The sequence below is a fragment of the Peromyscus eremicus genome, chromosome 16_21 (assembly GCF_949786415.1).
Source record: "Peromyscus eremicus chromosome 16_21, PerEre_H2_v1, whole genome shotgun sequence".
NCBI lineage: Eukaryota > Metazoa > Chordata > Mammalia > Rodentia > Cricetidae > Peromyscus > Peromyscus eremicus.
The window spans coordinates 11,023,747-11,048,901 of record NC_081432.1 but is presented as its reverse complement, the minus strand read 5'-3'; the positions used below and the strand labels follow the sequence as shown (position 1 = coordinate 11,048,901).

At 43.5% G+C, this 25,155-nt stretch overlaps 1 protein-coding gene across 2 annotated transcripts in view; it reads left to right on the top strand.

Annotated features, from left to right (window-relative positions):
- The window catches only part of LOC131926092 (sodium/glucose cotransporter 1-like), a 54,083-nt gene that overhangs the window by 12,378 nt on the left and 16,550 nt on the right, over positions 1 to 25,155 (top strand). Inside the window, exons 5-11 of one of the 2 annotated variants that reach the window (XM_059281393.1) lie at positions 622 to 723; positions 1,986 to 2,091; positions 3,266 to 3,346; positions 9,217 to 9,437; positions 18,132 to 18,267; positions 20,345 to 20,452; positions 23,642 to 23,792. In XM_059281393.1, coding sequence (XP_059137376.1) covers positions 622 to 723; positions 1,986 to 2,091; positions 3,266 to 3,346; positions 9,217 to 9,437; positions 18,132 to 18,267; positions 20,345 to 20,452; positions 23,642 to 23,792 — 905 coding nt within the window. The remainder of the gene's footprint in view (positions 1 to 621; positions 724 to 1,985; positions 2,092 to 3,265; positions 3,347 to 9,216; positions 9,438 to 18,131; positions 18,268 to 20,344; positions 20,453 to 23,641; positions 23,793 to 25,155) is intronic. The other variant, XM_059281394.1, reaches the window with a different exon arrangement.

The following is a 25,155-nucleotide window of genomic DNA, read 5'->3' as shown; positions in this document are numbered from 1 at the left end:
GTGGAGCCTGAGTTGGAACTCATGATAGACATATATAGGTAGACCAGAGCGTATACATTAGCCAGGACAATGTGAGGCAATAGCCTCTTAGTGATTCACTTCCTTTGAGCCAGGGGCTGTTAGGGTCAAAGAGCTTTGTGAGCGCCGAGGGCTCGGGTCCCTGTGCTCGTGACGCACACTGCCCAAGATGCTGTAGAAAACAGGATGCCTTGAGACACTGCCATGTGACTGGAGTGGTCACACAGAGGTGGCTGAGAACTGACTGCAGCGTCAGGTTCTGTCTCCTGCCAGCCATGTTTGACAAAGCGCTCCCCTTTGTCCCATAATGAGTAACTCATCATTATTGCTCACTTTCAATGAACTGAGTTTCTTTCTGCATTCCTAAGATCGGGCAGAGCCTGAAATCTAAGCTGCCAGAAGATAGCTGTCCTGTGTCTCCTTCCTTATCGTCCCCATCTTGACTGGTGCCGAAGGCAGTGACCCACATCTCATATTCCTGGGCTGTCTCCATCATCTGGGCTGTCTCCATCTCTGCGACATAAACACGGGAGGAAGGGTCATCTGGTGACCTGCCTCTTACCACTCGCTCTCTGACGGTGACTTGCTCTGTTGCTTATGCAGGTGGTAACGCTGCCAGAATATTTGAGGAAGAGGTTTGGCAGCCTCCGGATCCAGTTCTTCTCAGTCTGCTTCTTTATCCTCTACATCTTCAGCAGGATCTCAGTGAGTTCTTGCACGTGGAGTAGAGACTGACCAGGCATGTCCTTGGAATGCCTCTCCAAAGAGGTGACCTTCCTCCTCCAAGGAAAGAGGGGGAGGGAGTGTCATCTAAGCAAAACTGGGCCGATGCATTCCAAGGCCCAGTTGTCTCTACTACGTGCCTCTGTTATTTTCTTATAGTGAGTACCACCATGTGAAATCAATTTATTGGTGTACTTGCTTAATTTGTGTCTTCTCTACTTCCAGTCAAGTGACCCGATACCGTGAGTCTTTTTTGGGGTGTTTACTACACTCCCCCTGAGCCTAGAACGTGTTTTGTACATGTGGCACTGCGCAGATGTTTTTCACTAACCAGATGAAGGGCATTTACCACAAGGCATGAAAGTGCCCATGTCTTTATTCAACAGAAGCTCAGTGATGGCAGAAGCTGGGTTTTGCAGTCTTAATGTCTTCTGAATAGTGCAGTGCCCACAGCATTGTAGGGCCGCAGTAACTGTTTGGGGGAATAAATGGTTGGATGAATCTCTGCCCATTTTATCCCTGACTTGGGGAGCAGAATAATAAAGCAGAAGGTCAGCCAGGTAAATGATGGACAGGTGCTTCAAGGTTAGTGTCAGCTCAGCCAGGGCTTGACAGATCTAGTCAGTTGGCCAGGCCAATGAATGGCCGCTTTGTACAGCCCTTGAGCTGAGACTGATTTTCATACTTAATTTAAAGGATTGTAAAAGCTAGAGGTAGTGTGGCGTACAGCCCTCAAAACCTATAATATTTATCATGTAGTCTTATGCAGAAAGTTTGCCAATTCCAGAGCTTGTTAAATATATGGGTCCAAGTGAATTTGGTAGTAATCTAAAAGTACATAGAACTGAAAGTCTCCAGTAATTGGAAAGATAATGCAAAGGGTGTTTTCCGGAACAAATGCTTACAGGAAAAAAAAAAAAAAGCCCATAGTCTTTTCCTAGCTGCAGAACCACATGCCACAACCACTCTGAGTATAATCCCCACTCCGAGGCTCTGGAGCGGAGTAGGCTAGGTTGTGTTAGCTGGACAGCTTGGGTTAGTTAATCCATACCCTGGAAGGTGCTAACTTTGGTTGAACTCAGAGGGCACAAAATTCGGGCAGATCTCTCTCAGGGCCCATTGGTGGTGGGGTGCTGCCCAAAGGCCACCTCTTTCGTGTGGCCTCCAAGACCCATTTCTCTCTGGGGTGGTTGTTGATTCTTCTGGAAAGGAAGGTTCAGCTACTAACCTTATGCCCATTTCAGATGGAGATCAGCTTTGGTGCCATGTACTTGAAAATGGTTTGGAACACAGATATTTACCAGACAGTGCTGCTTGTGGTGACCATTACTGGCCTTTATACCATCACAGGTGAGGTAGCTCTAACCACACATGAGTTTATACATACTGACTCAAACATGCAATAGAGTCCCAGGAGCTACTGAATTTTCCCAAAGTCTGTAGATCTCAGGAAGTATGATGGAAGGCAGAGGTACAACTAGGGATCATATTGGGTTGGAAAAATCTCTTTGAAGAGTGATTGATAAGTCAGCAGCAATCATGTTTATGGAACAATGGGGCGTGCTGCTGTGGGTTACCAGGTAACAGAGTGGGCGTACACAAAGTGGATGAGGGAAAATGAGGTAGGTCCCTGAGGAGGCCCCCTGGCCAAACCTTCAGATAGGATCTTTTAGAAAGGCAGTTCTCATGTATTCAGCCTCTGCTGAGGGTAGGAGCTCTCATCACTCACTCTCTTCAGCTTAGAGTGTGACCAGAGGTCAAGCAGAGAGAATCAGAGGGACAGAAAGTAGGCAATAAGTTGTTCCCAGTGGTGAGGAGTCTAAATTGGACTTTTCTTCCTGTGAATGTTTGGTGATGCTTGGAGACAATTTTGGTTGTTAAAACTGGGCAGGGACTTAGGGAAAGTCTGTCCAGCTGGTAGCTACCAGGGACAATACTAATGGTTGCTTCCAAACTGAGTTTCCGGGATGAAGGGTGTACGCATTTGATTAAGAAAATGGTCAGAAAAAGCATGGAGAGTAGAGAAAAATTGGGACATAGAAAGTCAAAACACTCCACTGCTTTGATGTGTCTTTTCTTGTTGTCTGAGGATGGCTAATATCATGTGAACATATAAAGAAGGAACAAACACACCTGAAATAAATGGACATGTATTAACATGTTAGCAATCCATAACTACACTTTTATGACATCTTAAAAGTATTTATAGGTATAGAACAATGTGTTTTCTTAAACAGTATCATGTTTATAACTTCAGAATTGATTTCATTGTTATTATTTAGAGTTTTATTGATTCAACAAAATTGGCAAAACTGAAAAAAAAGAATCCTATAAAAGTCCATGAGGAACGGTACAGAAAACAGGATGTGTTAGATAAAGCAGATGGAAATGGATGAGAAGTCAGAAAGGAGGTCAGGTGGGGGAAGGGCATACAGAGTAGGTGACTGTGGGGCTGGGGCATACAGAGAGGTTGCTGTAAGCAGAAGTAGATGTGGTTTCCATTTCTTTTCTTCTTCCTCTTCAGGTGGCCTGGCAACTGTGGCTTATGTTGAGACCTTACAAGCTGGTATTATGCTTTTGGGCTCAGCCTTGTTGGTGGCTTATGGTGAGTAAGTGGGCCACAGCGGTGGCATCTTTGAGTCTAGGGTGACATGGGGCCATCAGCTGCTTCATCTTACAGAGGAAGTGACTGATAACGGTCAGAGGTCATGTGGAAAGTTCTGAAGGCCACCTCACTGCAGGAGCAAGAGGAGTCAAGTGGTGAAAGACTCCAGGGCTGTGGTCCAGAGTGCTCCTCCCCAACCCATGTGCTGTTCTCGTTCTCCAATTGGAAACCCCTTCCATTTGCCCACTGGACTCTGCCTGTCAAGGTCAGCAGAAGATCCATTCCTAGAAGTGTGATGCTACATACTCAAATGGCCACCGCGCAGCAGTCCATGCTGTAACGTAGATCTCAATGATTGTTTCACCAATAAATCACACACACCCCATCCAAAAGTTCTGGCCCTCACACAAAGTGTCCTGTAGAGAAAGTGCAGCCTGAAGACTTAAATACTTACTAAATAAGAAGTGGAGATAATAGCTGGCCTGTAGGGTGCAGTAGACAGAAGAGGACAGGCATCTTGTCTTACCTCCAGCCTCAGAGAGAAGACATTGAACATTTCACTATTTAATATTAGCTGTAAGTTGTTTATAGATTCACAGCCTTTTGCAGGCTTTTTTGCTCCTACTTTGCTCATGCTGTTTATTGTAAGTGACCTTTGAGTTGTAACGAGTTTTTTTTCCCATACCTACAGAGATGATTTGTTGTAGAATATTGTTTTAAGGTGTGTTACTTTTGTTTATGTTGCATTTGTTGAACTCTGTGAAGCTGTGTTACTGTGCCTGTCTAAAACACCTGACTGGTCAAATAAAGAACTGAACGGCCAATAGCAAGGCAGGAGAGAGAAGTAGGCAGGACTGGCAGGCTGAGAGAAAATACAGAAGGAGAAATCTGGAGAAAGGAAGAATAAAAAAGATGGAGGAGTGAAGAAGGAAGTAGCCAGAGAAGGAGGAGGACTCCAGGAGCCAGCTGCCCGGCCACCCAGCCACCCAGCCACCCAGCCGCCCAGCCGCCCAGCTACACAGCCACCCAGATACACAGCAAGCCACGGAGTAAGAGTAAATTCACAGAAGAAAACAGAAAAGCCCAGAGGCAAAAGGTAGAAGGGATAAACCGGGTGGTGGTGGCGCACACCTTTAATCCTAGCACTCAGGAGGCAGAGGCAGGCAGATCTCTGTGAGTTCAAGGCCAGTTCTAGGACATCCAGGGCGACACAGAGAAATCCTGTCTCGGGGGAAAAAAAAGAAACCTCATCAAAAGGTACACGGAATAATTTAAGTTAAGGAAAGCTGTCAAGAGAAAAGCCAAGCCAAGGCCAGGCATTCATAATTAAGAATAAGCTTCCATGTGTGATTTATTTGGGAGCTGGGGGGGGGGGCGGGGGCAGAAGAGCCAATAAACAACCAACAACAACAATTGTATTAGTCTTCTCTGTTTTTCATATTAACATTGTGAATGGCACTGGTTTAGTTTAGAATGCTAGTTCAGCCTTACGTTCTTGAAATGACCACAGCTTAGATAAGATAGATAGTCCAAGTGTCCGTACTAACTTACAATCTCAGTGCTGTGTGTGACTGGATTTCTTAATCCTGCTCCAGCCAGTGAACGATGTTGAGGGTTTTGCTCATTTGATAGGCTAAAAAAGTGTCTCATTTCTCAGTGTTGTTTTACTTTTTAGTTTCTAGATATGGTAAGATTGAGCACTTTTCAGTTAATTTAGTTTCTTTCTTTCTTTTTAGTGAATTACTGGTTTGTTCTATTTCTTTTCAGAGCTTTCTTTTGTCCACTGATGTACAGGAGTGCTATAGGAATGAAGGGAATGTGTTCTTTCAAGTCTCTGGGTGGTATGTGTGCATGTGCGCATGTGCATGGGTGTGAGGAGAGGCTGGAGGGGGAATGGTTGTTGTTTTGCTCTCGCACTTTTGGCTCTTTTTCCTTGAGGTAGGATTCCCAACTCTAACTCCCCCGACCCTAGGCTGTCTAGACAGCAAGCCACAGAAATCCTCTCATCTACACACCGTATGGTGTTGGGGTCACATGGCCACACCTGGCTCTTGCAACTTTTATTTATTCTTTTGCTTTTGGAGAATTACATGTATGAGTACTGTATTTCATCATTTCTTTCTTCTTTCTCTCCCTCCAATTCCCACGGGGTCCCCTGCCATTCCTTCTCAAGTTCATGCCCTCTTATTCTTTGATTTTCATTCTTACATCTATGCACATGTAGATGTTAAGACGTTTGAGTGTTGTCAGATGCATATGTGTTTAAGGCTGACTGACTAGGATTGGATAGCCTATGGGGAGCTTGTGCTGGGAGCAGACTGGTTCTCCCCTCTCAGCATCCAATAATTGCCTGTAGCCCTTCATCTAGAGGTGGGACTTTGACCTTTGAAACTGAAAAATCAGACAAAATTGAGAAATGAGATTATCTTTTAGCCTATTAGATGAACAAACTTCTTAAAGTCTTAGAACATCGAGTACTGGCTGGAGCAGGGTTAGGAAGTAAATTTGTCTTATGTCCCACATCCTCATGGGCATGCCAACTGTGTTGCCATTGTGCAGGCCTTGTTTAGGTGGCCATACTGTTGAGATTTCATGGGTGGGTGCAGCTTCCTTGCATATATAGAAGACACTACGTCACAGAAGACATTTGGGTCTTTGGGCTCTTTCAATCTTTCTTCCCCTTCTTCTGAGATGTTCCTGGAGCCATAGGTTTAGGGAGCATAGATGAATGTCCTTGCACCCACAGATCTTCAGAGAAACCAGGGATATTAAGCACATAGGACTGTCTCTCCATTGGGAAAGACGAAAAACCTGTTCTTCCATCCAGAAAGCTGAGAACTGGGATCAATGAACAGTCTGGTGGTCTATGTTATCTGCTGGGCCAGGCCATATCAAGCTCCTACAAGCAGGACTGCAGGCGGCTAGTAATCTAAATGGCCCTTCTAGCCAGAGGCTCCCTGAAGCTCCCATAGGTGGCTAATAGCCCAAATGACGTCCGAGAGCAGGCCATAGCCTTCGGCCCTTAAGCTAGTTCAGGCAGCCTATCTCTAGAACCTGTCTTCTTGGAGAAAATGACATGTACCTGAGTTGGGTTTCAGTGTAATTCTTTTTTTTTTTCTTTTGTTTTTTTCCGAGAAAGAGTTTCTCTGTGTAGTTTTGGAGCCTGTCCTGGAACTAGCTCTGTACACCAGGCTGGCCTCGAACTCCCAGAGATCCGCCTGGCTCTGTCTCCTGAGTGCTGGGATCAAAGGTGTGTGCCACCACTGCCCGGCTATAATTCTACTTTCTTGTGCACTGGAGATTGTATTGCACCAGTAAACATTTTCCCAAACTATATTGGGCTTAAATACATTGGGAATAAACCGCTTGTTATTAGACTCCCCAAGTCTGATCCATATCTGCACCAGGGTTTCCACCTTTCTCTTCGAGCTTCCTATGTGACACCTGCAGGGACCCCCACATGTATCAGTTGGAGCTAACCACCCTACATACTAGAAGGAGCCATACAAGCTGCCAAGGGACAAAAGTAATCAAAATTCCTACTTGTTGACTTTTCAGCCAATGTATGCAGATCTCATCTGCCAGACTTGGGACCTGAGGACCTGAGAGACCAGGGCGGACTACAGTCTAATGTTGTGGACAACCTAACTGAAGTTTCAGTGTGCTTCTATACAAGAATGGAACAAAGAGCCGGGCAGTGGTGGTGCACGCCTTTAATCCCAGCACTTGGGAGGCAGAGCCAGGCGGATCTCTGTGAGTTCGAGGCCAGCCTGGGCTACCAAGTGAGTTCCAGGAGAGGCGCAAAGCTACACAGAGAAACCCTGTCTCGAAAAACCAAAAAAAAAAAAAAAAATGGAACAAAGAAGCAATGGTCCAAGAACGGTTGTTTGAGTTCAGACAAACGTGATCGGAAAAACATGTAAATAAAGGTCAGTAAGCACATTTAACAGGGCAGCCCTTTCCAGAACTCTCTCAGAACAGATCAGTTTACACACAATTGTCTGGCACGTACTGTAGATTATATCTGGGGAAGCATGAAAGCAAGACAGAAGGCCAGATCCAGATTCCGGGTACACTGACCAGATTGGGGTCTATGGCTATGTTCTGATATCCAACAAGAATAAACATGTCCTATTAATTGAATGTAAATGTTTGTCACAGCCCAAGAGCAATCCGGAAACAAAATGCTGCTGAGGTAAAAGGCCCTCTGCCTTTCTTCCTGGAGCCTCTCACAGTTCCCCAAGGCATTGTTCACCATGAGTCATCATCCTTTTGACTGAGTTCTGACACTGCCAAGCTGTGTATGGGTCACAGCAATGACAAGAACGGCAAGATACCCCAAAAACTGCAATAGTGGCACTAATATCTTGAGGGGAACCAACAGAGACCTAATTGGACTTATGGCCCACCCAATGGGAGGGAAGTCATGCCAGTATTGTAAACCTAGCCCACGACCTGTGTCTGGGGAGGCCATGGACCCTAGAGAAGAACTTATTGCTGCCACTGCCTCAAAGCAGTATAATTTCTAACTATATTCTAAATACTTATCCTTCCACCCAGAGATAAGGATAGCTCTTATCCCTCATCAAAGCTGCTTTTTGAGGCAGATGGAAACCATCACAGAAAGCTACAACCGGTCAAAATGCAGAGAGGCACACAGTTGGCTTCTTACGTGGGTGCTGGGACTCTGCACCCAGGTCCTCACGCATGCTCAAGAAGCACCCTTATCCACTGAGCCGTCTCCTCAGCCCTCGGTCTAAGGAATTTTAATGTACTTTATAATGTAAATTTCAAACTTTGAGTTCAAATTTATCTCTTTCTATTTCTTCTTATACCCTGTTATAAATGTTTTTAAATTATCCAATGTTCATAAAGATGTTCTCGTGTTATAATTTTTGTATTTTATCTTTTGTTATTGGACATGAGTTTACTTTTTGTAAATGCCATAGTATGATATAGCTTTCATTAATTTTATATTCTTTCATTGACTAGTCTTATTTACAGATAGATCTTAATTCATATAAAAACTGAGTCTGTTTCAAGGGAGAATGTTTTTTTACATACGAAGATAAAATAAAACAGTTAAAACACAGTAGATATTTTAGTAGATATAAAATACTACTTTAATGTTAAGACTTTGTACTGCCTAGGATACTGGGAAGAATACCATAAGTTCTGAAAGAAAGTTTAATTAGAGTGTGTAACATTTTGTTGGCATCTAAAGAAGAATATTAATTCACTTTAAAAAAATCAAGATTCTTTAGATAATTTATGATAGAATTTTAGTTAAAAATTGGTATGAAATAAGTACTTTTAGCTTCTATGGATAAAAATTTTAGGAGCATATTACTTTCAGGCATGGCTGGATTGAGGGCTTTGAATGGACCAGGTAGACAAGAGACCTCCAAGACATTGCACTTAGAGGAGCCCAGTGGAAGGGAATAGTACTTCCAATGCTTTCTAGAACATATTCTGTACAGTTCAGGAGGGGGCTCATGTATATTCCTCACTTCTGGTTGTTGATCAGCAGACAAGGAATGTCAGTAAGCCAGGGTCCCCCAGAAGACTGGAAAGGGGATCATTTGACTCCTTCTACATAAAGCACACACACTTTGGAAAGAAGGGTTCTGAAACCAGATAATGGAGGTGGGGTTCCAGGCACCCAACTCAATGCGCACTGCATTTCTTCTCCCGAGAAGAGCTAGTCTTTTCTTGCACACATGAGGTACTGATTGTGTATGACTGTGTTGCATTTTATAGTGAGAGCCAGCAGGTCACACTGGGTCTTATTTCCAGTCTTCATTCTTTAGCTGTGTTGTTTACCCTTCAAGGAATTGATAAATATCATGGTTTTTGTTTGTTTTTTAAAGCCATTCAGGAAGTAGGAGGATATCAGGGGCTATTGAATAAGTACTTCCAAGCCATCCCAAATGTGACCCAACAGGGAAACTGGACTGCCAGGCCACAGTGCTACATGCCTCGTCAAGATGCTTTCCACATCTTCCGAAGCTGTGTCTCTGGAGACATCCCCTGGCTTGCACTCATCTTAGGTGCCACTACTGTCTCTCTGTTCTATGGGTGTGCTGATCAGGTAATTAAATGCAAGGTCAATGACATGATTATCCTTTAATGTCCCTGTAGACACAGGCCACTATGGCTTGCCTGCTTGTTCATGGTTTGTCTCCTAATTTATATTTGTTGCCTCAATAATGTAAGAAATAGTTTTTTTTCCAGTTGATATAAACAGTGAAATTTATCCTTATTTAAAAGTTTATAATACTTTAGCCCTGGTAATACCTTTTTGAACTATTCTGTAGCTTTTGTGATTTGGAGACTGTCCAGATCATGACCAATTCCTGGTATGAACATCTGTCTTAGTTAGGGTTTCTATTGCTGTGAAGAGACACCATGACCACAGCAACTCTTATAAAGGAAAACATTTAATTGGGGTGGCTTACAGTTCAGAGGTTCAGTCCATTATCATCATGGTAGGACATGGCAGTGTGCAGGCAGACATGGTGCTAGAGAGGTGGCTGAGAGTCCTATATCTTTTAGGCAACAGGAAGTGGTCTGTGACACTAGGTGGCATCTTGAGCATAGGAGACCTCAAAGCCCGCCCCCACAGTGATACACTTCCTCCAACAAGGCCACACCTCCTAATAGTGCCATTCTTTTGGGGGGCCATTTTCTTTCAAATCACTACAGAGACTTTAGATTTATATGAAATTTCCATGTATTTTAAAAATTGGGAGAATTTCTTTTTTTAATGGATTACTGATATCTTCCATGCCTAAATGTTTTTTTGAGAATTTTATACATGAGTACTGTATTTTACGTCATTTCCACCCCTCCCTGTCTCCTCTTCCCACTCTTCCTATGTCCCCCACCTCCCTCTCTTTTCATGACCTTTTCTTTAATTATTATTGTTATACATTTACATACACACATGCATACATACATACACATATGTATATATAAATATAATCTGCTGATTCCAATGTTGCTCACATGTGTGTGTCTTTTGTCTTGACCACTTGGGATTAGATAGCCTATTAAGACTGAAGAAGAATGATTCTCCTTCTCTCAAAAGCCATTGATTGCTTATGGCCCTTCATCTAGGGGTGAGGCCTTTTGCAATTTCCCCCACCCACAGTGGCATGTCATCTGGTGGATCATTCTACAGGCTAAGCTTAAGCTTAACTATATGGTTGAGGTTTTTGTGGGTGCAGCTTTCTTGCCATGTATAGAAGACACTACTTAAGCCAGGTGGTGGTGGTGCATGCCTTTAATCCCAGCACTCAGGAGGCAGAGGCAGGCGGATCTCTGTGAGTTTGAGGACAGCCTGGTCTACAGAGTGAGTTCCAGGACAGCCAAGGCTATACAGAGAAACCCTGTCTTGAAAAACAAAAACAAAACAAAAAACAAAAAACAAAAAAAGGCACTATTTAAAAGCAGAAGATGTGCTAATCCTCTGGCTCTTACAATATTTCTACTCTGTCTTCTCCAGTGTTCCCTGAGCCTTAGGTGCAGGAGTTGCATTGCAGATGGATCAGTTGGGGTTGGATATCTGTGGTGGTTTGAAGAAGAACGGCCCCAGAGGCTTGCATATTTGAATACTTAGTTATCAAGGAGTGACACTACTTGAGAAGGATCAGGAGGTGTGGGCTTATCGGAGGAAGTGTGTCACTAGGGGTAGGCTTTGAGATTTCGAAAGCCCAAACCAGGTCCCATATCTCTATCTTCCTGCTGCCTTTGGATCCACGTGTAGAACTCTCAGCCACTTCTCCAGCACCATGTCTGCCTGCATGCCACCATGCTCCTCACCATGATGATAATAGAGTAAACCCCAGAAACAGTAAGCTAGCCCCAATTAAATGCTTTCTCTCATAAGAATTGCCTTGCTCATGGTGTCTCTTCACAGCAATAGAACACTGACTAAGATAGGATTTGTAGTGGTCTCCATCTGCTGCAAAAAGGAGCTTCTTTGACTAGGGGTGGGAGCTACATTTATCTGTGGTTGTAAGAATGAGTAGCCTCTCCCAGGGATGAGCACTTTTACTCATTGTCCAATGCAGAGTAGTCAGCCTTGAAACCGTATATACACCAACAATAAAAATAGACTCAGCAGGCTGTATATACATATATTTGTGCATACACATAACACACATATGTATTTAACAACAATAAAGAAAAAGGCTATCAACTTGAGAGTAGAGGAGGACATGGGAGGGGCTAGAGTGAGGGTAGCTAGGGAGGGACTGGAAAGAGGAAAAGGAAGGGGAAGGTAATGTAATTCTTAGGAGGTACAGCTTAGAGAAAGCCTTAGAGGAACCAGAACTGTTAGACACACAGGCCTGTCTCCTACCAGAGAAGAAAATGGTTGATGCCAGGTCACCTGGAAGGCTGGGGTGGATGTTGTCTAACAACCTAGTGATCTTTCACTATTCTGTGGAGCCAGCCTTCCTGAATCCCCCCAAATACTGAACATTGTTTAGGCCCTTATCTTCAGTTTTGTCTCTCAGTGAATAGAACCCATCCTTATGAAAAAGGTCCCACATACTTTGCACCAATAAAATCTATTCCTATGCTTATTACAAATCCTCCCTCCCTAGACCCTTACCCTGCGCACTGTTTATCAGTCAACAAAACTCATTTTGACGGGGGCCAGGGGTTGGTGGTTGAGATAGAGTTTCTCTGTGTAGGCCTGGCTGTCCTGGAACTCACTCTGTAGACCAGGCTGGCCTGGAGCTCACAGAGATCCACCTGGCTCTGCCTCCCGAGTGCTGGGATTAAAGGCGTGCGCCGCCACTGCCCGGCATAGAACTCATTCTTATTGTCAAGGTCACAGGGGCTTTGCTATAGAGATGTACTTTGCAAGGAAGTTTCAATGTAACCATCCCTGAAGCTTGTTGTGATAATTGTCCTGTGGATGGAGACTTTCCCCAAAGTTTCACCGTGCTTAAATGTGTAAGGAAAATAAACTGTGAGGCCAGTCGCTGGGAGTCTTTGACCCAGCACCTGCTAAAGTGGTGCTGACCTGCGTTTCACTCTTCACCTTGCACGGATCACTTCCTTGCCAACTTTGACACTTGCAAGGACCCTGGCATAATTCTATTTTAATTAAAACACATAAAAATTTTAAAATGAGTAAGTATTTAGAATATAGTTAGAAATTAAAACTGGCTGGAGAGATGACTCAGAGATTAAGAGCACTTGCTGCTCTTCCAGAGGTCCTGAGTTCAATTCCTGGCAAGCACATGGTGGCTCACAACCATCTATAATGAAATCTGGTGTTCTTTTCTGGTGTGCTGATATACATGCAGGCAGAAACACTGTATACATAATGAATAAATAAATCTTAAAAAAACAAAAAGCTGACTCAGGAAAGTGGCAGGAGTAGGTTTCCTCTAGGGTCTGTGATCTCATCAGCCAGGGGTAGTTGGCTAGGTTTACAGTACCAGGCACAGATTCCTTCCAACTGAGTGGGCCTTGAGTGCAATTAGACAGCTGCTGTTTATCCCTGAGATACCGGTGCCACAATTGCACTGTGGAGGATATCTTGCTATGCTGGTTATTGCTGTGATGTCTAGGCTTTAGAGCTTGGTGTGGTGATATTGTGTCCCCCAATATATTGTGCACCTTAATAAACTATCTGGGGTCAGAGAACAGAACAGCCACTAGATAGACATAGAGGCCAGAAAATGGTGACACACACATCTTTAATCCTAGCATTCTGGAGGCAGAAATCCACCCAGATCTCTGTGAGTTCAGAGCCACACTGGAAACAGCCAGGCATGGTGATACATGCCTTTAATCCCAGGAAGTGATGGCAGAAAGCAGAAAGGTATTTAAGGCATGAAGACCAGGAACTAGCGTCTGTTAAGCTTTTAGGCTTTTGAGATCCATTTGGATGAGGACACAGAGGCTTCCAGTCTGAGGAAACGAGATCAGCTGAGGAATTGGCGAGGTGAGGTTAGCCGTGGCTGGTTCTGTCTCTCTGATCTTTCAGCGTTCACTCCAATACCTGACTCTGGGTTTGTTTGTTTTTTTTTTTATTAATAAGACCTGTTAAGATTTGTGTTACAGCTTGATAGAACTATTGATTGCTTTTCTCCCTTGGCAACTTGTATAACACCTTCTGGTCCCGTGCTTTTAGGTCAGTTCCAGGTCAGTTCCTCTGTCTGAAGTATGGGGTGTCTTCAGCAATAGTATCTTACCTTATGGGAGGGAACCAAGGACAATGGCCATAGCGTATATTGTTTTGGGAATCTCTTGGATTCCCCTGATGAAAAGCGTGAAGGGAGGTTTTTCATGCCTGGCACTGAAGATTTTATTAGATAGTTCTACTACTTTTTTGTTACCATAAAAACAAAACAAAGCACCATGGCCAAAATAAAAAGAAAAGAGCTTATTTTTTTGGCAGAGTTGCAGAGTGCTAACCGTTCACCCTGGCGGGGAAGAGGTATAGCAGCTAGAGGCAGACGTGGCAGGAGCTGAGAGCTCACATCTTCAAACACAAGCAGAGAGAGCAAACTGACATATGATGATGTTCTTCAGCAAGGGCACACATCCTAAACCTCCTCAAAGATCGCCACCAACCTGGGATCAAGTGTTCAGATATCTGAGCTGACGGGACAGAGGGGGGGGGGCCGGGGCCATTCTCATTCAAACCACTACCTTCCAGGCCTCCATAAGCTCACGGCTATTTTATAATTCAAAATGCATTCAGTCCAGGTTTAAAAGTCCCCAAGGTCTTTTCAACAGTTCCAAAGTCCAAAGTCTCTTTTGAGGCAATCTCTTCACTATAAACCTCTGTAAAATTAAAAAGCAAACTATGTACTTGCAATATACCATAAGCTGGAGTATACATTACCATTTCAAAAGAGAACATTGGGAGCATAGTGAGGAAACTCTGGACCAAAAGAAGACCAGGACCCAGCAGAGCAAACACCAAATCCTGTGACTTCCTGCGTCAAAGGGCTTAGATGTTTGTGCCTCACCAGCCTTGCAGCCTGCAAAGTACATCTCTCTTTGGGCTGGTTCAATCCCCGGATGGCTCAATCCCTGTATCTCTTTGGCAGATATCCCCTGGCTCTGGCGCCCCTAATACTCTGGCATCTTGGGCTCTTCACTGAAACCCGGGACTCACTTTCATAGTGTCCTGTAATGGCCTCTCAGGGCTGTACCATTAAGTTTCCAAGTGTTCTTTTTCCCCCTCTAAACTGCACATTTTTGTATTTATTTCTGCCCAACTTGCTCTTTTTCATTTTAAACCTGCACATGCATTACTAATAACAGCCATGCTACAGATCGAATGTTATGCTGTCTTGAAACTTCCTCCACCAAAGAAATGAGTCCATTACTTTTCAATTTAGCCTCAGGTAAATCATTAGAATATGGGAGGTTCTTTAACAGCCTCTAGTGCAGCACTAACGATTGATCCTGTCCAAGACTTCTTGTCCCAGGCCTCCACAGTCCACATTGCTCTCTGCACTACAATCTTTCGGGCTCCTACTAGAATGGTCCTGTAAATTATGTTTAGAGCTGGGGGTGGGAGCACATGCATTTAATCTCAGCACTCAGGAGGCAGAGGCAGGAGGTTCTCTTTCTTTGAGGCTAGCCCGGTTTACAGAGGGACTTCCAGGACAGCCAGGGCTACTCAGAGAAACCCTGTCCTAACCAAAATAACAACAACAACAACTAAACTCTACTTACAGCATTCAACTGTTTTTCTAATCCAAGGTTCTAAAGTCTTCCACATTCCTCCAAAGAATAACATGGCCAGATTCTCCACAGTAACAGCTCACGCTCTGTACCAACTTCCGTATTTGTTACTCTTACATGGCTTCGATAACATGACCCAAAGCAACCTATAGAAGAAAGAGGGCTGGGCGGTGGCACACGCCTTTAATCCTAGCACTTGGGAGGCAGAAGCAAGTGGATCTTTGAGAGTTCGAGGCCAGCCTGGTCTACAGAGCGAGATCCAGGAAAGGTGCAAAGCTACACAGAAAGAGGTTATATTGGCTCATGTTTTCAGAGGGATAAGAATCCAACAGGGTAGGGAGGAGGTCTGGTGGCTTCCTTATATGTTATGTATTTTGTTTTTCTTTTTGTTTTTCGAGACAGGGTTTCTCTGTGTAGCTCTGGCTGACCTGGAATGCACTCTATAGACCAGACCTTAAATTCAGAGATCTGCCTGCCTCTTCCTCCTGAGTACTGGGATGGAAGGTGTGTGCCACCATGCCCAGCTTTATTTTGAGATAATCATAAAATAATGTTTTCCCATGGCTTTTTCAAATATCCTAAGTGTTGTTGATCTCTCCTCCCTCCCTCTGCCTCTGTTTTTTCCATATTGACTTTATTTCATCCACATTATTGATTTTCACAATTTTTTAAGTTTTATTTTCTATGTTTTGACCTATCAAGCTAGCCAAAAACCAGCCAAAGTTCCTGTATGGATGAAGGAGGAACTCATGAGTCCCTATCCCTAACTGAGGAGCTATCTGCAGTTGCTAGATTCTGGGGGAGGGAGAATTATTGTTTGTGGAAGTGTGGCCACAGTAGGTTGCTCATGCTCCAGGGGGTGGCCTCATATTCATGTACACATAGGTGGCAATAACAGGACTTAGTGAATTATAACAAACAAACAAAAAAGATGACACAGACTTGGGAGGGAGATATGTTGGTGGATTCCACAGGAAGTTGAAGGGGGCCAATGTGGAATGGATATGATCATATTTTATTGCATACATGTGTGAAATTCTCAAAGATTATAAAAAGATCTTATCCAATAAAGCCAAGGGTCAGGGATGTAATTTAGCAATAGAATCTTCACTTAGCATTCAAGGTCCTGAATTTGGTCCCAAGCACTATAATCATCATCATTTTTGTCATCAACACCACCACCACCACCATCATCATCATCACCACCACCATCATCATCACCACCACCACCACCACCACCACCACCACCACCACCACTACCACCACCATCAACACCACCACCACCATCATCATCACCACCACCACCATCATCACCACCACCACCACCATCACCACCACCATCATCATCACCACCACCACCACCATCATCACCACCACTATCACCATCAACACCACCACCACCATCATCACCACCACCACCACCATCACCACCACTACCACCACCACCACCACCACCCATCATTAATACAACAAGATAAAACTGAAATAAATGACACCACAGATTGTAGTTAATCTGTCTAAAGACATTGAATTATGCAGAAGATGGGAGGGATATTAATTTACTTTATGTTGTTTCCATGTTGAAAAATATAAGGCTACTCATTAAAAGCACAGGAATAGAATCCATAACTGCCTAAATTGTGAAGGAAATTATTTAAGAAAAAACAAAAATGTGGTGCTGGGGTTGGAATCCAGGATCTTAGTGATGTAGGTATAACTCAGTGTTGTGAGTTATACCCCATGCTCTAATTGATTTTTTGTTTTGTTTTGTTTTTTGAGACAAGGTTTCTCCTTATAGCCTTGGCTGTCCTGGAACTTACTCTGTAGACCAGGTTGGCCTCAAACTCAGAGAGTCACTTACCTCTGCCACCTGAGTGCTGGGATTAAAGACATACACCACCACTGCCCAGAATTCTAATAAAAATTTTTAATTTTTATTAAAATTGAAAGGCAAACAGATTTCTGGGTTCAAGGCCAGCCTGGTCTACAGAGTGAGTTCCATGACAGCCAGGGCTACATAGAGAAACCCTGTCTCAAAACAAAACAAAAACAAACAAACACAAATTTAATTGGAAAAAAGTGACAGAAAACTGTAAACAGTTTGGCCCACCAGCATTTTAAAATGACTTTTCCCTCAGTTACAGTTGACAGTATGCTGATATGCTTAGGGCTCCCTGTGGACGGATTTAATGTGGTCACCCTCAGTACGGGATCATATTTCTACCCTTACGCTGTCACTCCGTAGGAGACCAGCTGTTCTGTGCCCTGTTCTGTTTAGGATTCACCATGACTGCTAGATCTGAAGATTCTTCCTACTTCAGGAATGATAATGTCTCAGCTCTTTTTCCTTTTGCATGCTACCCTCTTTCCTTCTGCAAATTCAAGACGATGAGCTGTAATTTCACTTATGGTTTCCATGTCAGGATTTCTTTTACACAATTTTAATTTCGGTACTTTCCATGGGAGACCAGCTGTTCTGTGGCCAGGAATGGTAGCCTGTGTTCCCTCCACATGCTCAACTTTGGCACCTCTCCACCCAGAGGCCAGAAGCAGCCGCCTGTAGATCTCTCAAGGGTCAGTTCCTGTCACATGGGACGGTATCACAATTCCATTCTTCCCCAATTATTAAACGAATGAACTTTGAAAATAAAGAAAATGTAAAGAAAGCAACAAACAACAAAAACCTTATCTGCTAATCCTTTTACTGCTAAATCACATTATCACACTGATTCATTCTTGTGGATTTCTTTTTTTCTAGACTCAATATCACAGTATATACACTATTTTGTATCCAGTGCCTTTAAGTCACCATGGGCATATTTTACCACTATTTGAATATTCTTTAAAAGCGTAACATTCAGTACATTATTCGGATGCATGTTGACCATCTAGTAAACCCACCAGAATGTATATCCTGCTGTCACTACAGATAGACACAAGTAGAGGGAGCTTGGCCCTAATATGCCACCGACTCCACCCATTACACCATCGACTCCACCCACTATACCACTGACTCCACCCACTACACCATTGACCCCACCCACTTGTCTTTCTCCGGCAGATTTCTGTCCAGAGGTTCCTGGCAGGAAGGAGTAAGCTTCATATGAAAGGCGGCTGCCTCTTGTATGGGTACCTGAAGCTACTGCCCATGTTCCTCATGGTGATGCCAGGGATGATCAGCCGCATCCTGTTCCCAGGTAAATTCTTGATCCTGACATGCTCTTAGAGGTCTCCCGTGGTATACTAGTTACTGAATTACCTCAAGTGCCTCTTTAGAATGTATTTGAGTAGAAACTCTTGAGGTGGACAACAGTATGGAAAGCCCAAAGTGATAAGAAAAGGAAGAACAGATCCAAGCACTTCCCCTAATGAGACAGTCATGTTCCCCCACACCTGACACCCAGACACAGCTTTGGGACAGTCTTCAGGAATTTGGATTGCTCTGTCACTTCACAGGCCTTATGCTGTGTGCATCAGGTGCTGTACTGGGATCTCTTTGATGTAGTGAGCATTTCTCACAGCCCTAGACTGAGCATTCCCAGCACTCACTGAACTCGTGAGACAATTTGGAAGAGGCTGATGTGGGTAGAAAGAAAGACTTGGAGAAAGACCCTCATTTTTTTGTTTTGTTTTTCAAGACAGGGTTTCTCTGTGTAGTTTTGGTTCCTGTCCTGGATCTTGCTCTATAGACCAGGCTGGCCTTGTGCTCACATAGATCCTCCTGGCTCTGCCTCTCAGTGCTGGGATTAAAGGCGTGTGCCACCGCTGCCTGGCTGGCCCTCCTTCTTGCTATTAAAAGCTATTAACAATTACCCACTTCTCCTAATGAGTGATCAGAATTCCATAATGTATTTCACCCCCAATATCAACTGAGTTTGGCTAGCTTGACCTGTCTCTCAGGCAATGTGAGTCTGCTTATTCACTATTAAGGGAACATTTACTAGCCTGTTAGGTATAGCTGCAAGAGTAGTGTCCTGGTTAAATTTTGTTGCTGTGATAAAACACCATAACTAAAAGTAACTTGGCGGAGGCGGGGGGGGGGGGGGGGGGGGGAGGAGGCGGGTTATTTATCTTATATTTTCAGATGACTGTCTATCACTGAGGGACATCAGGGCAGGGACTCAAGACAGGAATGTAGAGGCAGGATCTGAAGCAGAGGCCATGGAGGAAAGCTACTTACTGTTGCTCCTCATGGCTTGCTCAGCTTGCTTTCTTACATGACCCAGAACTCCCACCCCGTGCCCAGGGGTGGAACCACCCACAGTAAGCTAGGTTCTCTCCCATCAATCATTAATTAAGAAAATGCCTCCCAGATTTGCCTGCAGGCCAATCTGCCAATCTGATGGGGACATTTTCTTTTCTTTTCTTTCTTTTTTTTTTTTTTTTTTTTTTTTTTGAGACAGGATTTCTCTGTAGCTTTGGAGCCTGTCCTGGAACTCGCTCTGTAGAACAGGCTGGCCTCGAACTCACAGAGATCTACCTGCCTCTGCCTCCCGAGTGCTGGGATTACAGGCGTGCGCCACCACTGCCCGGCTAACATTTTCTTAATTGAGGTTCTCTCTTCCCAGATGGCCCTAGCTTGGGTTAAATTCACAAAAAACTAGCAGCCGGGGTAGAGCAAGTGACTTCTAGGACTGCATACTGCTAAGTGCTTTTGACAAGGCCAAAGGAATGCAGAACAATTTTTAGTGCTAAGTAACATGAGCAGTGGTCATCTCTCACTCTACCCCACCCTTCAGTCTGCCCCAGACATGCTTCTCTTCCTGTGCCCATTTTTCCCCAGCTTTAATAGAGAGGAGTCTCAACATTTCTCTATTTGTTCTTCAGTAATCAAGCAGTGTTGTTAGAGTTCATAGATGTTTCTTTTTGATAAATTAGAAAATTGGCCCCTCTGCTCTCCAAGACTTGGAGTCCAATTTATTATGGTGAATTATGCCCATCTTGAGGCAAAAGTGATGAGTTTCTGGGTGGTACCAACGTTAGTACATGGTGGGTGGTTCACAGATTTCCTTAACACTTCATTGAGATCTTTGAAAGCCTTGTAGAGGTCCCATGGCTTGCCCTTAGGTCAGTAGAAGGATCAGGTCATTTGACTTCTAGGATCCTGAGTCCCAGCTCTGTGTTCCAATGTGTAGAAGGATCATGAACTGGATAAATCTCCAATGGACCAGGAATCTGACATCTACCTTTATACATGTGGTTCCTAATCTGCTTCCCTTCCCCCAAGCTCAGATTTGAGAGCGATGTTTGTGTGACCATTCCTTCTCGCTGCAGATCAAGTGGCATGTGTTGTACCTTCAGAATGTCTGAAGTTCTGTGGCCAACGAACCGGTTGTAGTACCCTAGCTTATCCTGTGCTGGTGCTAGGAGTGATGCCTTCTGGTAAGAAGTGGGCCTTTCCACCAAGAGCTACATGACTCTCATTGGAGAGACAGGTAGGAGTGAAAATGCAGGAGTGGCTTCCTTACCAGCCAGCCCATCATTCTGCGTGTAGAGGCAGTCTGTGTATTGGGAGTGGTTAGCGCTGGAGCAAGCTTGTTTACTCAGGTAGGAGCATAGGCCCTTGCCTTCCTTCCAACACTGGAAGTGTGCATCCTCACGGAGGCACAACCTGCACACACCGGTTGTATTATTTATGCCACCTGCTCTTTTTTTTTTTTTCAGAAAATCTGTTCCTTGCAGTGTAAGGCATTGTCATAAGCCCCAGAGAACAAACACCAGCAAGAAGAGTGCTGTCCCCAAATTGCTTATTGTACAGTGGAATTAAAGAGCCAGGCAGTTACCTAGCAGTCAGATAATGCTCATTGTTAGGTGGACCATGAGCCTTTGCATTTATCTCCTTGTTTTGCAGATTCTGGTAAAACGATCAAATAAATATTTTTAAAGACAACATCTATGTCAGCTCTTGAGAGCAACATTTCCATAAAATTCAATACTGACCATGCTGCAGTCTAGGGAGGGAGCTATCTGACTCTGAATCTGAGCCTTGGGAAGTGTCCTGTGCTAGAGCAGCCAGGGCTTTGACTGGGAGTAGTGCTTGAAGGAGAGCCAATTCTAGAATCCCAGTCTGTGTCTTCCAGCCTTGAAGGGCCTATTAAAGTCAGTTATGGTACTGCTGTGTGGGGCTTCCAGGTGAGGTCCTGGTTATCTTCGGATATCTTTAGATATTGTGCTATCTCCTGATAGCACAAAGAAATTTTCAAACAGAGCCATCCCTGAAACACTATCCTAACTAGTCTTAGTCAAAACAAAAAGCAAAGGTTTTAACTAACATAGAAAAACTATTATACATTAAGTACAATAACTATATATATATATATATATATATATATATAGGCAATAATTACATTAACAATGTCTAATCCATTAGCATTTGACAAATTCAGAGAAAACACTCCATTGTCTATCCTATCTTGGTGAGTTCAAAGTGTTGTACCTAATTCACTTTCTATCCTAACTTGTATTACCACATTTCTATAACTCCCTTTTCTTTTTACCATGAGATCCCTGAATCTAATCTCCTTTGTTCAGCTTTTTCCTTGGCCATTACCAATAGCAACTTACACCCAACTCTTCTTAAATGATAATAAATATCCATAACCCATCTTTTGGGAATGTGGGTGTAGTTCTCTAGACTATGAGACCCTGGGAAAATTCAGGATTATGGTTAAGTCCTGACTGGAGAATTCTGTGGGGCTGATCATCTCAGCCAGCAGCCTTGAAGCTGTTCTGGATGTAGAACTCAGAAGAAACTGCAACAGAGGTGCTCTGAAACGTTGGATCATCTGGGCCATCTGCTCCCACTGGAGATTTTTCAGGGGGTCTTCCTTAATCAAACCTGATTTTTCTTAACCCAGAATGAATCCAGAGCCTCTCATTTCCTGTGGAAATAAAAGTAGAACCTCTTTTCCAAAGCATTATTATCTTTTGACTTAAAATTTGAAGTCAAGATATTTTTAAAATACATAGGTTGGTTTAATTTAGTAGCTTTCACAATCAAATGTCTCTCATCAGTTATTTTCCCATTAACAGTCAAAAATCCAAAGACAACACAATAAAATATAGAGTCCAGACTCTCTGTGTATTTTCCATCTTTACTTGGCTTATCATATATATATTGGTTTTTCGAGACAGGGTTTCTCTGTAGCTTTGGAGCCTGCCCTGGACTAGCTCTGTAGACCAGGCTAGCCTCGAACTCACAGAGATCCGCCTGGCTCTGCCTTCCGAGTGCTGGGATTAAAAGTGTGCACCACCACCACCAGGCAGCTTATCATATTTTTATTCTATTCCCTTTTTAAGGACTTTACTATTATTTTTTAAAATCTATGACTGTTTCTACCCTTTCTCTTCTCTCTCCCAAGTCTATGCACATTTTTCAAATAAACTGTAAACCATTTAGAGATTTTTTTTCCATCTGAATCTGTCTTTATTGCATATCTCTGTCTTTTTCTGACTACATGAACCTTGAAACTGCTAAGTGGTGAGGATAGGACCTCTACCTCTGCCCTGCCTGGTTCCCTAAGAGCTTCTAGGTCCATGCTGCCATTGAGTAGCCCATTGCTCACTGCTCACAAACCCCATCAAGTGTTTGGTAGCAGGTCCTCTTAAGAGAGCCATGCAGTTTTTGCTGATAGCACTGAGTCAGGAATCCGTCTCTTAAAGGAGCCATGCCTCTGCTTGCCACTAGCAAACAGAGCCTACCCAAGAAAAAGCAGTTATCAAGAAGCTGAGTTTTGACTCTGTTTTTGTGTGTTTAAAATCCTTTTTAAAGCCTTTTCAGGCTTTACATGGAAATTATTGCTGAACATTTGGGTGCCACATGAAGCACAATCCTAACTAGTCTTATTCAATAAAAACCTGGAGTCAGATGAAGGCTGAAAGATCAGAGAAGCAAAGGAGCAGCCACAGTCACTTCTTACCTCTACGAATCCTCTGACCAAATGGGGCCAAGATTCCTGTCTCCACTTTCCTAGTGCTGGAATTAAAGGTGTGAGCCACCACTGCCTGACCTCTATGGTTAACTAGTGGCTAGCTCCACCCTCTGATCTCCAGGAAAGCTCTATTTGTCAGAACACAAACAAAATATCACACAACATATCCCCCTCACCAGGCAGCCTCCCAGGTAGTGGTACCAAGTTGTTACATTTCTATAGTGTTGGGACAATTCTTTTTCTCTTTGGGCATTGTGTGAACTCACCTGCTTACTCTGTCTGTCCCTTAACAGCCTCATGGTAGGTACCATATGCCCACTTTAACGATGAAGAGTACAATATCTTATATAGCAAGGACTTCTCCAAGCTGGGGCACAAGCAATGGCGTCCATCACACAGGGCTGTAGTAAGGATGATAAAGCCTGACACAGACCAACCCTCCAAGAAAGAATGACTCCCACTGTTCTGTAACTCAGCAGGAACCAAGGATAGATGTAGCACAATGTCTTAGAGGGAATTCCACTCCGGGTAAAAGCTGCATGTTTTAAAGTTGGTTTGGAAGTGTTCCTTAGGAGGTCAAGGCCTTCTCTGGCCTGGTCAGAGAGCTGGCAGTCCAGGAAGTGTTTTTTCTTTCTTCCAGGCCTAAAAGGCTTTATGATGTCCACAGTCTGTGCCTCTATCATGTCCTCCCTGACGTCCATCTTCAACAGTTCCAGTGCCCTGTTCACCCTGAACATTTACACCAGGATTCGGCCCACAGCCACTGAAAAGGAGATCATGGTAGCTGGAAGGTGAAGTATTCTGGTCACATTAGTCAGTAATGTCAATGATTGCCTGAAAAATAGGCTGTAATAGAATTATCTTTTTTTTTTTGTCTTCATTGCTGGAGGGTTATTTTTTTATGAAGTTTTGCAATGATAATGTAATGCTTTATCACACAGAATACTGTTTCCACATGGTAAAAAGAAAAGAGAGCAATATTCATAATGATAATAAAAATGAGCATAGTTTGATGTACCTTTCCTAAATATTCCATCAAGGGATATTTATATAAGCTGACCCATTATCTCACTTGATCCTCATGAAAACTGTTAAAGGAAACTCACTTTTCTTTCTTTTTAATTGAAAAAAGGTTTTTCATTCATTATACATATTCTGATCACACTTTTATCCTCCTCCAACTCCTTCCAGATCCTCTCCATCTCCCTACCCACCCAACTCTGTGGCCTTTCTTTCTCTTTTTGAAAAAACAAGCAGATAAAAAAACCCAACCCAACCCAACCCAACCAAAAAACAAGAAACACAAACACACACACACAAAAAAAACCAAACAAAAAACCCCACAGAAACACAAAAAGGAAACAAAAATATACAAGCAAAAGAAAAATAAGACAAAAAATGCCCAAACAAGCAAAATGAGACAAAAAGTCTAAAAAATACCACTGAGTTCCTGTTGTGTTGGACATCTGCTGCTGGGTTGAGGGCTGACTCTAAATATAGTTAATATACCCAGTGAGACTCAATTGGAGAAAACTAGTTTTCCTTTGCAAGCAGGTGTCAAATGCAGAGAGCTTCTTGGTTAGGCATGGAAACCAATGTCTACTTTCCCCTCTCTGTGCTGGAACTCCATCTGGATTGAGCTTGTGTAGACCTTGTGCATATGGCCACAGTCTCTCTTCCTCCTCTTCCACATAGATCCCTGAACCCTGAGGGGAGGGATTGATGAAGGCATGCCATTCAGGACTGAGTGCTCTAAAATCTCCCACTCTTTCTATATTGTCCAGCTGTGGGTCTTGGTGAGTTAAAGCCCATTTCTCACCTTCAGTTCTATCAGATTCAGGGTATCTGGTCTCACATTTAGGTCCTCGATGCATTTGGAGTTGAGTTTTGTACAGGGTGATAAGTATGGATCTATTTGTATTCTTCTGCATATAGCATCTAGTCTGAGGAGAAACATTTGTTGGAGATGCTGTCTTTCCTACACTGTGTATTTCTGGCTTCTTTGTCAAAAATCAGGTGTTTTTGCATGTGTGTGTTTGCTCACACGCATGTGAGGCTGACACTATTAGTCTTTAGTCTCTCTTACTGTGGCTATTGATGCAGGAGCTCGCACGGAAGGAACACAGAGCTCACCCTTCTGGCTAGTCTGGTTAG